The sequence below is a fragment of the Sciurus vulgaris genome (assembly GCF_902686455.1).
Source record: "Sciurus vulgaris genome assembly, chromosome: 7".
Classification (NCBI taxonomy): domain Eukaryota; kingdom Metazoa; phylum Chordata; class Mammalia; order Rodentia; family Sciuridae; genus Sciurus; species Sciurus vulgaris.
Genome location: NC_136467.1, coordinates 78,957,362 through 78,972,239, shown reverse-complemented (window position 1 = coordinate 78,972,239; position 14,878 = coordinate 78,957,362). Strand labels below are relative to the sequence as shown.

The 14,878-nt window shown below is 38.3% G+C and overlaps 1 protein-coding gene across 4 annotated transcripts in view; it reads right to left on the bottom strand.

Annotated features, from left to right (window-relative positions):
- The window catches only part of CEP162 (centrosomal protein 162), a 99,197-nt gene that overhangs the window by 42,109 nt on the left and 42,210 nt on the right, over nt 1-14,878 (bottom strand). For all 4 annotated transcript variants that reach the window (XM_079146941.1, XM_079146939.1, XM_079146940.1 and 1 more), the window contains 3 exons: nt 13,717-13,850; nt 13,030-13,257; nt 12,387-12,527 (listed from right to left, as the gene is read on the bottom strand). In XM_079146941.1, the coding sequence (XP_079003067.1) occupies nt 12,387-12,527; nt 13,030-13,257; nt 13,717-13,850 (503 nt within the window). The remainder of the gene's footprint in view (nt 1-12,386; nt 12,528-13,029; nt 13,258-13,716; nt 13,851-14,878) is intronic.

Sequence of the window (14,878 nt, the reverse complement as noted above, 5' to 3'; positions counted from 1 at the left end):
ATAGCAGGAATATACCTCAACATTGTAAAAGCTACCTATGCTAAGCACAAGGTCAAAATCATTCTAAATGGAGAAAAATTGAAAGCATTCCCTCTAAAAACTGGAACAAGACAGGAATGCCCTCTTTCACCATAGTCCCTGAAACTCTAGCCAGAGCAATTAGATTAAAAAAAAAAAAAAAAAAAAAAAAAAAAAAAACCTAAAGGGATATGAATAGGAAAAGAAAAACTTGAGGTTTCAAGATGGCGGCCTAGAGGGTGGCTGCATTTCATGTTGCTCCAGGACTCAGGATTCAAAAGAGGAGATATTGAGACGCTTGGGACCAACTCAAAGCAGCCGGGTGACTCTCACCCCCTGGGGAGGCATCCCGGATGGGACGGTGGTCCTGGAACGCAGGAAACTTTGTGAAGTAGAACTGCCGGCGAGACGCCCCTCCCCCCGCTGGAGCAGTGAACTCGGACAACTGGGAGCGCCGTAAAGGAGGCCGCTCGGCACAGCGCTGGGACTCGGAGCAACCACTGGGGCTCCGGCGGCTGCCCAGGGAAAGAGTGGCGAGGAGAGCTGTGTGGACTCAGGACACCGGAGCCTGCCCTGAGGAGGAGGAGGAGGAGCGTGGCCGCTTGGATTTGGAGTGACTGCACCAGAGCTACAGGCGGTTGCCAGAGGAGAAGCCGCGCGGTGAGCTGTTTGGACTCAGAACGACGCTTCTGAACCCCGGGGCCTGCCCTGAGGACGAGGAGGAGGAAGAGGAGCACGGCTGCTTGGATTCGGGGTGACTACACCAGAGCTACAGGCGGTTGCCAGAGAAGGGGCTGTGTGGCGAGCTGTTTGGACTCAGACCACTTCTGAACCCCGGGGCCTGCCCTGAGGACGAGGAGGAAGAAGAGGAGCACGGCTGCTTGGATTCGGGGTGACTACACCAGAGCTACAGGCGGTTGCCAGAGAAGGGGCTGTGTGGCGAGCTGTTTGGACTCAGACCACTTCTGAACCCTGGGGCCTGCCCGGAGGAGTAGGAGAAGGAGGAGGAGGAGCGCGGCGGGTCATTTGGACTCGCAGTGACTGCATTAGCGCTCCAGGCGGCTGCTGAGAGGAGAAGGAGAGTGGTGAGTTGTTTGGACTTAAAGTGACAGCTCCTGAACACAGGGGGGCTGCCTGGAGGAGAAGCGTGGTGGGACGCTTGGTCTTGAGTGGCCGCACCAGAGCTCCGGGCAGTTGCCCAGAGGACCTGTTCTGCGGGTCACGTGGACTCAGAGCCACTCAGAGCAACCGCTCCTGAACACCCCGGGGGTTATCTGGAGAAGGAGGAGGAACGGGGAGGGTCACTTCGACTTGGAGTGATTGATTGCCCAGGGCTACGGGTGGTTGGTGGAGGTGGAGGCAAGCAGTGAGTTTCTTGGACTCCTAGTGACCCCACCGGAATACTGGGCGGCTGTCTGGAGGAAGAGGCGTGTGGCGGGTCTCTGGGATTCAGAGCGATTGTACAGGGACACAGGTGGCTGCTCAGAGGAGGGGCCGCATAGCCAGGCGATTAGGTGCAGAGCAGGGTCCCAGGATCTAGGAGGCTTCTTGGTGGAAGAGCCGCACAGAGACAGGCTTAGGGCAGAGCGAAGGTTCCAGGCCTGCGGGCAGATTCTCTGAGGAAGGGCAGCCTAAGGAGAGTCATCTGCAAAGGGTGAGGCTCCCAGACCCAGGAGGTAGGGCCGGGCCCCTGGGAACTTTGCAGAGGAAGGCAGCCCAGCCCAGGCGGTAGCTGTAAATTGAGGGGAATCTCTAGGAGGGAACTGACCAGCGAGACCTCCCCACCGGGTGAGTCTTCCCTGCTGGGTGAGGTTTCCCCACAAGGACGGTAAAACCAGAGACTCAGGCCCAAACAGGCCTTGCCTCAGCCCACAGCCTAGGTCCCCTTTGGATGACCATTGGTCAACAAGTGGAGGCACCTCTGCCCACTAGCAGGGATTATACCCCACCTGAAGGCCACCACTCCTAGAGAGGCAGCTTCCTTGTGGAGCACCGCATTATCAACTTCCTCCAAGACTTCAGCCTACTGAAGGCTAAAGGGGGATATATATAGAAATCTTCAGGGACATTGTAAGTCAATAGAGGAAATCTGCAATATCTCAGCGGTCCTCTGATACCTGAACAATATGAGAAAACAAAGAAAGAAAATGCTGCAAACAAATCTAGATGTTACATCAATAAAACCCAGTGACAGCATGGCAGAAGAAATGACAGAAAAGGAGTTCAGAATGTACATAATTAAAATGATCAGAGAAGCAAACGATGAGATGAAAGAGCAAATGCTCGCACTGAATGATGAGAGGAAAGAGCAAATGCAAGCATTGATTGACCGCACCAATCGACAGTTAAAAGAGCAAATACAGGAAGCAAAAGATCATTTCAATAAAGAGTTAGAGATATTGAAAAAAAACCAAACAGAAATCCTTGACATGAAGGAAACAATAAACCAAATTAAGAACTCCATAGAAAGCATATCCAATAGGATAGAACACCTGGAAGACAGAACCTCAGACATTGAAGACAAAATATTTAACCTTGAAAACAAAGTTGAACAAACAGAGAAGATGGTAAGAAATCATGAACAGAATCTACAAGAACTATGGGATATCATGAAAAGGCCAAATTTAAGAATTATTGGGATTGAGGAAGATCTAGAGAAACAAGCCAAAGGAATGAACAATTTATTCAATGAAACAATATCAGAAAATTTCCCAAATCTGAAGAATGAAATGGAAAATCAAGTTCAAGAGGCTTATAGGACTCCAAATACACAAAATTACAACAGACCCACACCAAGGCACATTATAATGAAAATACCGAACATACAAAATAAAGACAGAATTTTAAAGGCTGTGAGAGAAAAGAACCAAATTACATTCAGGGGGAAACCAATACGGGTATCAGCAGATTTTTCAATCCAGACCCTAAAAGCTAGAAGGGCCTGGAACAACATTTTTCAAGCCCTGAAAGAAAATGGATGCCAACCAAGAATCTTATACCCAGCAAAACTTACCTTCAAATTTGACGATGAAATAAAATCCTTCCATGATAAATAAAAGCTAAAAGAATTTACAAAAAGAAAGCCAGCATTACAGAACATTCTCAGCAAAATATTCCATGAGGAAGAGATGAAAAACAAAGAAGCAAATCAGCAAAGGGAGGAATTATCCTAAAGGAATTGTCAAATAAAGGAGGAAACAAGTTGTGTCAAACAAATAAATAAACAAAATTTTAAAAATGAACCAAATGACCGGGAAACCAAATCATATTTCTATAATAACCCTGAATGTTAATGGCCTGAATTCATCAATCAAAAGACATAGACTGGCAGATTGGATTAAAAAGAAAGATCCAACAATATGTTGCCTGCAAGAGACTCACCTCATAGAAAAAGATACCCATAGACTAAAGGTGAAAGGATGGGGAAAAACATACCATGCACCTGGACTCAGCAAAAAAGCTGGAGTATCCATCCTCATTTCAGATAATGTGGACTTCAAGCCAAAGTTAGTCAGAAGGGATAAAGAAGGTCATTTCATACTGCTTAAGGGAAGCATAAATCAGCAAGATATAACAATCATAAACATCTATGCCCCAAACAGTGGCTCATCCATGTATGTCAAACAAATCCTTCTCAATTTCAGAAACCAAATAGACCATAACACAAAAATACTAGGTGATTTTAACACGCCTCTCTCACCACTGGACAGATCTTCCAGACAAAAATTGAACAAAGAAACCATAGATCTCAATAACACAATCAATAATTTAGACTTAACGGACATTTATAGAATATACCATCCAACCAAGAGCGAATACACTTTCTTCTCAGCAGCACATGGATCCTTCTCTAAAATAGACCATGTTTTATGCCACAAAGCTAATGTTAGCAAATACAAGAAGATAGAGACACTAGCATGTATTCTATCAGATCATAATGGATTGAAGTTAGAAATAAATGAAAGAGTAAAACACAGAAACTATTCCAACATCTGGAGATTAAACAATATGCTATTATATGATGAATGGATAACAGAAGATATTAGGAAGGAAATTAAAAAATTCTTAGAGGTAAATGAGAACAAAGAAACATCATATCAAAATCTCTGGGACACTATGAAAGCAGTACTTAGAGGGAAATTTATTTCATGGAGCGCATTTAATAAAAGAAGTAAAACTCAACAAATAAACGACCTAACACTACAGCTCAAAGCCCTAGAAAAAGAAGAACAGAACAGCACCAAAAGTAGTAGAAGACAGGAAATAGTTAAACTCAGAGCTGAAATCAATGAAATTGAAACAAAAGAAACAATACAAAAAATTGACAAAATAAATAGTTGGTTCTTCGAAAAAATAAACAAAATTGATAAACCTTTAGCCACACTAACAAAGAGAAATTTGTTAATTTAGTGACAAATCACTAAAATTCAGAATGAACAAGGAAATATCACAACAGACAGGATTGAAATACAAAACATAATTAGAAGCTATTTTGAAAATCTATACTCCAACAAAATAGAAAATTTTGAAGGCATCAACAGGTTTCTAGAGACATATGAATTGCCTAAACTGAACGAGGAGGACATAAACAATTTAAATAGACCAATTTCAAGTACTGAAATAGAAGAAGTCATCAAAAGCCTACCAACAAAGAAAAGTCCAGGACCAGATGGGTTCTCAGCCGAGTTCTACAAAACCTTTAAAGAAGAGCTCATTCCAATACTTCTCAAAGTATTCCATAAAATAGAAGAGGAGGGAACCCTCCCAAACTCATTCTATGAAGCCAATATCACCCTGATACCTAAACAGACAGAGACTCATCAAGGAAAGAAAATTTCAGACCAATATCCTTAATGAACATCGATGCAAAAATTCTCAACAAAATTTTAGCAAATCGCATACAAAAACATATTAAAAAGATAGTGCACCACGATCAAGTGGGTTTCATCCCAGGGATGCAAGGTTGGTTCAACATCAGGAAATCAATAAACGTAATTCACCACATTAATAGACTTAAAGTCAAGAATCACATGATTATTTCAATAGATGCAGAAAAAGCATTTGATAAAATACAGCACCCCTTCATGCTCAAAACACTAGAAAAAATAGGGATAGTGGGAACATTCCTTAACATTGTAAAGGCCATTTATGCTAAGCCCATGGCTAATATCATTCTAAATGGTGAAAAACTGAAAGCATTCCCCCTAAAAACTGGAACAAGGCAGGGATGCCCTCTTTCACCACTTCTATTCAACATCGTTCTTGAGACTCTGGCCAGAGCAATTAGACAAACCAAAGAGATTGAAGGGATACGAATTGGGAAAGAAGAACTCAAACTATCCCTGTTCACTGATGACATGATTACATATTTAGAGGAACCTGGAAATTCCACCAGAAAACTCTTAGAACTCATAAGTGAATTCAGTAAAGTAGCAGGTTACAAGATCAATGCTCATAAATCCAATGCATTCTTATACATAAGTGATGAATCTTCAGAAAGAGAAATTAGGAAAACTACCCCATTCACAATAGCATCGAAAAAAATAAAATACTTGGGAATCAATTTCACAAAAGAGGTGAAAGACCTCTACAATGAGAACTATACAACACTAAAGAAAGAAATTAAAGAACACCTTAGAAGATGGAAAGATCTCCCATGTTCTTGGATAGGAAGAATTAATATTGTCAAAATGGCCATACTACCTAAAGTGCTATACAAATTCAATGCAATTCCAATTAAAATCCCAATGATGTACCTTACAGAAATAGAGCAAGCAATTATGAAATTCATCTGGAAGAATAAGAAACCCAGAATAGCTAAAGCAATCCTTAGCAGGAAGAGTGAAACAGGGGGTATTGCAATACCAGATCTTCAACTCTACTACAAAGCAATAGTAACAAAAACGGCATGGTATTGGTACCAAAATAGAAAGGTAGATCAATGGTATAGAATAGAGGACACGGACACAAACCCAAATAAATACAATTTTCTCATACTAGACAAAGGGGCCAAAAATATGCAATGGAGAAAAGATAGCCTCTTCAACAAATGGTGCTGGGAGAATTGGAAATCCATATGCAACAGAATGAAACTAAACCCATATCTCTCACCATGCACGAAACTAAACTCAAAATGGATTAAGGACCGCGGAATCAGACCAGAAACCCTGCAGATTATAGAAGAAAAAGTAGGTCCAAATCTTCACCTTGTTGGTCTAGGATCAGACTTCCTTAACAGGACTCCCATAGCACAAGAAATAAAAGCTAGAATCAACCACTGGGATAGATTCAAACTAAAAAGCTTTCTCTCAGCAAAGGAAACTATCAGCAATGCGAAGAAAGAGCCTACAGAATGGGAGAATATCTTTGCCAATCATACTTCAGATAGAGCACTAATCTCCAGAATCTATAAAGAACTCAAAAACTTTACTCCAAGAATTCAAATAATCCAGTCGACAAATGGGCTAAGGAAATGAATAGACACTTCACAGAAGAAGATCTACAAGCAATCAACAAACATATGGAAAAATGTTCAACATCTCTAGTAATAAGAGAAATGCAAATCAAAACCACCCTAAGATTCCATCTCACCCCAATTAGAATGGCGATTATCAAGAATACGAGCAACAACAGGTGTTGGCAAGGATGTGGGGAGAAAGGTACACTCATACATTGCTGGTGGGGCTGCAAATTAGTGCAGCCACTCTGGAAAGCAGTGTGGAGATTCCTTAGAAAACTTGGAATGGACCTGCCATTTGACCCAGCTATCCCACTCCTTGGCCTATACCCAAAGGACTTAAAATCAGCATACTACAGAGACACAGCCACATCAATGTTCATAGCTGCTCAATTCACAATAGCCAGACTGTGGAACCAACCTAGATGCCCTTCAATTGATGAGTGGATAAAGAAACTGTGGTATATATATACAATGGAATATTACTCAGCCATAAAGAATGATAAAATTATGGCATTTGCAGGCAAATGGATGAAATTGGAGAATATCATGCTAAGTGAGAGAAGCCAATCTCAAAAAGCCAAAGGACGAATGATATCGGTAATAAGTGGAGGATGACACATAATGGAGGGGAGGGAAGGGTTAGTGTTAGGGTTAGAGTTAGGGTTAGGGAGGGGGGCAAGTATGGGGGAAGGAAGTACTGTATAGAGGGTAAAGAGGGGTGGGAGGGGTGGGGGGAAGGGAAAAAATAACAGAATGAATCAAACAACATTACTCTATGTAAATTTATGATTACACAAATGGTATGCCTTTACGCCATGTACAAACAGAGAAACAACATGTATCCCATTTGTTTACAATAAAAAAAAAATAAAGACAAGGTCTTAAAAAAAAAAAAAAGAAAATAAAAACTTAAAAATATCACTTAAAAAACTTAAAAATATCAGCCGATGACATGATTCTATATTTAGAGGATCCAAAAAACTCCACTAGAAAACTTCTAGTACTAATAAATGAATTCAGCAAAGAAGCAGGATATAAAATCAACACACATAAATCTAATGCATTTTTATTCATAAGTGATGAATGCTCTGAAAGAGAAATTAGGAAAACTCCATTTACAATACCCTCAAAAAAATGAAATACTTGGGAATCAATCTAACAAAAGAGGTGAAAGACCTCTATAATGAGAACTACAGAACACTAAAGAAAGAAATTAAAGAAAACCTTAGAAGATGGAAAGATCTCCCATGTTCTTGGATAGGCAGAACTAATATTGTCAAAATGGCCATAATACCAAAAGCATTATACAAATTTAATGCAATTCCTATCAAAATCCCAATGACAGAAAAGTAGAGAAAGCAATCATGAAATTTATTTGGAAAAATAAGAGACCCAGAATAGCCAAAGCAATCCTTAGCAACAAGAATGATGTATAACAAAAGACATAACAATACCAGACTTTAAACTATACTACAGAGCAATAGAAACAAAAATGGCATGGAATTGGCACCAAAACAGACATGTAGACCAATGGTACAGAATAGAGGACACAGAGATGAACCCACACGAACACAGTTATCTCATACTAGACAAAAGTGCTAAAAACATACATTGGAGAAAAGATAGCCTACTCAACAAATGGTGCTGGGAAAATTGGAAATCCATATGCAGAAAAATGAAATTAAACCTCTATTTCTCACCTGCACAAAAATCAACTCAAAGTGGATCAAAGACTTAGGCACTAGAACAGAGACCCTGCACCTAACAGAAGAAAAAGTAGGCCCAAATCTTCACCATGTTGGCTTAGGACCTGACTTCCTTAACAATTAGACTCCTAAAGCACAAGAAGTAAAATTAAGAATCAATAAATGGGATGCATTCAAACTAAAAAGTTTTTTTTTTCAGCAAAGGAAACAATAATACAAAGAGAGAGCCGACAGAATAGCAGAAAATCTTTACCACACGCACCTCAGGTAGAGCACTCATCTCCAGGATACATAACAACTCAAAAAACTTAACACCAAAAAACCAAATAACCTAGTCAATAAATGGGCTAAGGAACTGAACAGTCACTTCACAAACATGAAAAAATGTACATTATCTCCAGCAATTAGAGAAATGCAAATCAAAACTAAGATTTCATCTCACTCCAGTCAGAATGGCAATTATCAAGAATATAGCAATAATAAGAGTGGGCGAGGATGTGGAGGAAAAGGTTCACTATACATTGCTGGTGGGACTGCAGATTGGTGCAATCACTATGGAAAGCAGTATGGACATTTCTCAGAAAATGTGGAATAGAACCGCCAGTTGACCCAGCTATCTCACTCCTCAGTTTATACACAAAGGACTTACAATGAGCATACTACAGTGACACAGCCATATCAATGTTTCTAGCAGCTCAATTCACAATAGCTAACCTATGGAACCAACCTAGATGCCTTTCAACAGATGAAAGGATAAAGAAAATGTGATATATATACACAATGGAATATTACTCGGCCTTAAAGATGAAAGAAATTATGGCATTTGCAAATAAATGGATGGAACTAGAGAATATCATGCTAAGTGAAATAAGCCAAATCCCAATACCCAAAGGCCAAATGTCTTCTCTGGTAATCAGATGCTGATCCATAGTGGGGGTAAGAATGAAGGAACTTTGGATTGTGCAAAAGGGAGTGAGGGGAGGCGTGGGGGCAATAGGGATGGGAAGAATGACAGAATGAGACAGACATAATTACCATACAAGAATGACTACACTACCCGTGTGACTCAACAACATGTACTGCTAGAGGAATGAGACGTTGTGCTCCATTTGTGTACAATGTGTCAAAATTCATTCTACTGTCATGTATAACCGATTAGAAGAAAACAAGAAAAAAATACTAAAAAAAAAAAAAAAAAAAAAAAATTAGGACCATCAGATTTCCATGAACTAAGCATATAACTTACACTCAAAATAAGAACAGCCAGAAGTTAATTACTTCAAGAGAACAAAGAGGGCTAGAGAGCAATTAAAGGTTCAGTAAATGAAATAGGTATACAGAGACATTTTTAAAATTTAGATAGCCAACAGAAAAGGGGAATAAATGAAAACGCAGTTTTGAATAAATTGAGCATTTGGATTGAGGAAACAGCATCTTTTTATTATTCTTAAATTTTTAGATGACACAGTAATTACCTATTGGGTACAGTGTGATAATTTCATGTATTTATATGATGTATGATGATCATATTGGGAAATTAGCCTTTCTTCAAAAAAAATTTTTTTTGTTCTTTTTAGTTACACATGACAGTAGAATCTATTTTGACATATTTATACAAACATGGAATATATCTTATTCTAATTAGGATCCCAGTCCTGTGGATGTACATGATGTTGAAATTCACTGTGGTGTGTTCATGTATGCACATAGGAAATCATGTCAGATTTGTTCTACTGCCTTTCCTATTCCCATCCTCACTCCCTTCCCCTGCATTCCCCTTGGTCTAATCTACTAAATTTGTATTCTTCCCCTCCTCCACCTCCCGTGTTAGTGTCTACTTATCAGACATAACATTGGACTTTTGGTTTGTTGGGATGGACTTAAGAAATTAGTGTTTCTATCTCCTTAAAACATTTATCCTTTCTTTGTGTTGGGAGCCTTTGAAGTTCTCTTGCTTGCTCTTGATAAAATGCATAGTGAATTGTTGTAACTATAGTCACCTTACTGTTTTGTACACTACTACAACCTATTCCTATCTAACTGTATTTTGGTACTAGTTACCTAACACCCCTTCCCACAACCTCTAGTGGTACTATTCTATTCTTCTGAAATTAACATCTTAATCTCCCACATAGAAAGTATCTCTTAGCTTGTCACTTAAAGGTTTAATATTCTTCAATGGCTTCCTCTGTTTATGGACAAAGTCTAAACTCTTTTGCATGGCAGATGAGATCTTTCAGTTTGATTCCAATCCCCCATTCCAGTGTGATCTGAATTTCTTTCCATGCTTTCATTTACTTCCCTTTCTTCCCACTGACTCAGTTTTAGGCATATTCAAAGTACTTGCTTTTCCATATCTGTTTTTATGTATTCCTCTTTCTTCTGTCAGGGAAAGTTGTTCAATTTGAAAACAGACTGAAGAGATTACTGAGTACTACACAGAGGATCCTGTGGGAATTTTTGATTCCACAGGTATGTGCAGAGTTGACTTTCTATTGATTAGACTGTTTTACAACTTTGTAGTGGTGGAAGGTAAACTGTAGATACCTGATAGCAATACAAACAATTTTTGTCTGTAGCAGTAAAATGAACTTTGTCCGGTAGAGCTTAAAAATCCTCCCAATTAAAAAACTCACATGTTCATTTTATATGTGAATGAGAGTAAATGTTTTTAACTTTCTGAAAATTATATGTTAGCACCCAGCTTTCCCAAATATCACATATAAAACACCTGTTAAAAACACAGTGAAAATACTACCTCAGTGTGAAATTCTCCATTTCCCTAAGTAAAATCAGCTTTTTAAAAATTTCATAATGTTCCTATTGCACTTTTACATATATATATATATATAAATTTTTATTTTTATTTTTAGTTGTAGGTGGACACAAAACCTTTATTTTTATGTGGTGCTGAGGTTTGAAACCAGGGCCTCACTAGGCTCACTAGGCAAGTGCTCTACCACTGAGTCACTACTGCACTTTTAATAAATGCTTTTCTACAAACATAAAAAAAATTGGTGCTTGAGCTAAAGAGGTACTCCAACCAGCTTAGATCAGATAGAGAAGAAAAAAACTGGCATTTAAATGCTGGGACTTATCAATCTCTTTAAAAGTAAGAATCTGATAAAAACTAAGGGATTTTGAAGATGGAGTGAAAATTATGGACTATTTCACTGTGTCATGGAACAGTGCCTGGAAGATAGCACTTAAACACATTAATAATTAATGATCCCCTCCAAATTCCCAGATAATATTGCATTATCTTCATGGGAGAGATGGTCGACACCCTTATGGGTCTGTGAAATCTTAAAAATTCGTGCTCTATATGGCAAAATTAGAGAGCAGGTAAAGAATTTGAAGAGTTTTCACTCACAGATGCAGTGTGTCTGGTAAAATCTGACTACTTAATTTAGAGTGAACGATGTAATCACTGGTATAGCAGTGCTTTGTCTGTCTGAATCTGGGTGACAATACATGGTTCAGTGTTCATATGATAGGTGTCAGAGGAAACAAATGTTAATGAATGATGAGATATGGAGAGGAACAGGGAATAAGGGGATGGGAGAAGGAAAGGAGGATAAAGTTTCAGTTGGAGATTACTTAGCCTTCCTTATCTGTTAGGGCAGTATCACCAAGATTCCATTACACATCACAGACAGGTGCCTCTGTTAACAAATAGGTCTTCTCACAGTAAACCAAAAAACTGTTTACCCTTAGGGTCTTACCAACTGATTTCAGATTCATATTTCTGAATATAAGAGCAAAACTAGCCAATATTATTACTAGAGCATTATTGAAAACTAAAGAAAAATAGGACAGTTTCAAGGAACATGGCTATTAAAACAAGTAACTGGTTACTGTGTGCCAGCCTCAAAGTGTACCTGCTAAGAGGTTGGGTTATACTGTATTATTTGATTTCACCATTACCTTATGAGGGAGGTACTATTAATGCTACCCCTCTTTCACCAATAAAGAAACCAAAAGGGAGGTGAAGTGATTGTCCATGGCTGTACACTAAGTGGCAGAACTAAGACTCAAAATCAGGTATTATGAATCCAGAGCCCATGCACTTAGCCACTTTAATTCTGCCAATGAGAAGGATACTCTAATTATTAAATGGGCACAGAAACACTTTAATATGCCTCATTTTTACAATGTAAGGATTAAAAGAAAATCTGCCATGTGCTACAGAACTGCCATACCTGTTGATATCCTTGAAGAAGTGTCTCTTGTTCTTGTATTTCTTTTTGGATTTGCTTCAGTTTTTCTCCAGTGACAGGATCAGTCGTGTCTCCAAAATGTAACCATCTTTGTTTTCTGTTTGTTTCTTCAAAGCTACTTAACTTTGAGAAAATGCAGAAATTGTTTTATTTGGGAAGGGAAATGATGCAGTGAGAAGTGAGGAAGAATAGAAAACTGGAAGTGCTTAGACCCAGTCTTATAATAACAACCACACTGGAATGTGATGTAACCACAGTTAAACCGGCACAGTGATGTTTTGTGTTGATGTCTCTGTAGTGAAGAACTCAGAAATGTTACAGAGAAATAATGGAGAACTTCCATAGAAGTTCTTCTTGAAACAAGATTTCTCTGAGGGTCACAATGAATTAATGGATTTGTTTTAAAAAGGACTGTTACAGAACAAAGTCAATTAAAATTTAGACCCCTCCCTACTGGGTTCAATTTACACTCCTGAAAGGGAGCACAAGCTGCCACCATTTCCATATCTTATACAGCAAACGCAGCAATTGAACAGCACCAGGACTCAAGGATGACAGTGATTTAGCAAGGAGTTTAGGGTTTTTTTTTTCTCTCTTTAATAAATAAAAAGAAAAATAGGAGTACCTTGGCTTGAAGAATATAATTTTCTTGATTTAATTTGAAGAGCTCTTTTTCTTGCTCTCTCTTTAGTTCTTCCAACTTATTTTCTAGTTCTTTCTCTTTTTCTGAGAATGTGACTTTAATTTGCTCAATTAGGGCTTGTGCGCCCCTCCATTTTTCTTCGGCTTCCTGAACTCTTTTAAGCATGAATAATTCTTTCTCCTTGTTTTCACCACAGTATCCTGAAGAATCCTTTTAAGGAAAAGCATTACTTCATTATAGTGGTTTTACATACAAAATTCAAACACTGGTGGTTAGAAAAACAAGACACAACAAAGAAAAAAAATGACATGGCTAATAATGTTCTATTAGAATATCATCAAGAGGGATTAGAATATCATTCCTGGGGCTGGAGAAATAGCTCAGCTGGGAGAGTGCTTGCTTCACAAGCACAAGGCCCTGAGTTTGATCCCCAGTACCGCAAAAAAAGAAAAAAAAAAATCATTCCTGAAGGAAAAGAAATTTCACATATTTATTAATATTTTGTTAATTTTGTTTTTAATACATTAATTGTATATAATAATGGGATTCACTGGGATATTTCTTACTTTTATACAGCATGCACTGATATGTTTTATTATTTATAATTTAGTTTTGAAACAATTTTAGGACCAAAAAAATCATAAATTCAATGTAAAATTTAATACCTACAGTCTGAAACTGAACATAAGAATCAGCTGCTGTGTGATCTTCAGACTTATTAGGAGTGGTCAGGTGACCTTCACTTTTGGGAGTTGGTTTACTCAAAGTCGCAGGCTTGATGAGTTTTGTTCCAGATAAGATACCTAAATATTGCAAACAATGGATGAAAACACCACAAAATGTAACTCTGATGTGCATTCAGCAATTATGTAACAATAAATATGAAAACAGTGGGAACACTCAGAGGAATGGAGACTCTCCAAACAGGCTGATGAACAACAGGGCAACACAGCTGTTTTCACTGATAATTGTGCTCAGAAGAACTGCCACCCTTAATCAACATTCTACTCAATGTGACACAGATGGTTAATCGACTCAATGCATCACATAGCAAATGGAGCTAAATAAATGTGAGGAGACTGAATTGGGATAACTTCAGGCTTTATTACTTTTAAATATATTATTCTTTGAAATATTCACAATAAGTAATAATTTCTAAATGATGAATTAAGGAGCAAACAAGAGTTGATAACATTATGAAGTATTTTAGTTCAGATTAATCGTGCCTTTTATAAACAACATATAACAAGATATTACATTAGCAATAAAATAACAAACTGCATGGAGGACTTTATAATAGCTAACCCAAATTTGATTTTAAAAGCATAATAATACTGTTTAATATCATAGTAACATATATCAAATCAGAAAAAAGTGATTAGTGTATTTTCTGATCCAACTTTCTGCTTTCAGGTTAACTTTTGAAAGCCCTAAGAGCAGAAATAATTCTAAGGCCAATATATTGTTTAGCTAATAATCAACAACATTCAGGGGCAATATCTAGAAGCTATCTTAAAATCCATATTCAAGTATTACAGTTCCTAAACACCCAATAAACATTATCTGATTGCCTTAGAAGTAAATACAAAACTCAGAATTTACATTTTTATAATAATTTCTTCAAGATGCTAATTTTTCGTCCTTTGGCTTTTTGAGATTGGCAGTGGATGATGACACATAATGGGGGGGAGGGAAGGGTTAGTGTTAGGGTTAAAGTTAGGGTTAGGGAGGGGGCAAGTATGGAGGAAGGAAGTACTGTATAGAGGGAAAAGAGGGGTGGGAGGGGTGGGGGGAAGGGAAAAAAATAACAGAATGAATCAAACATTGCTCT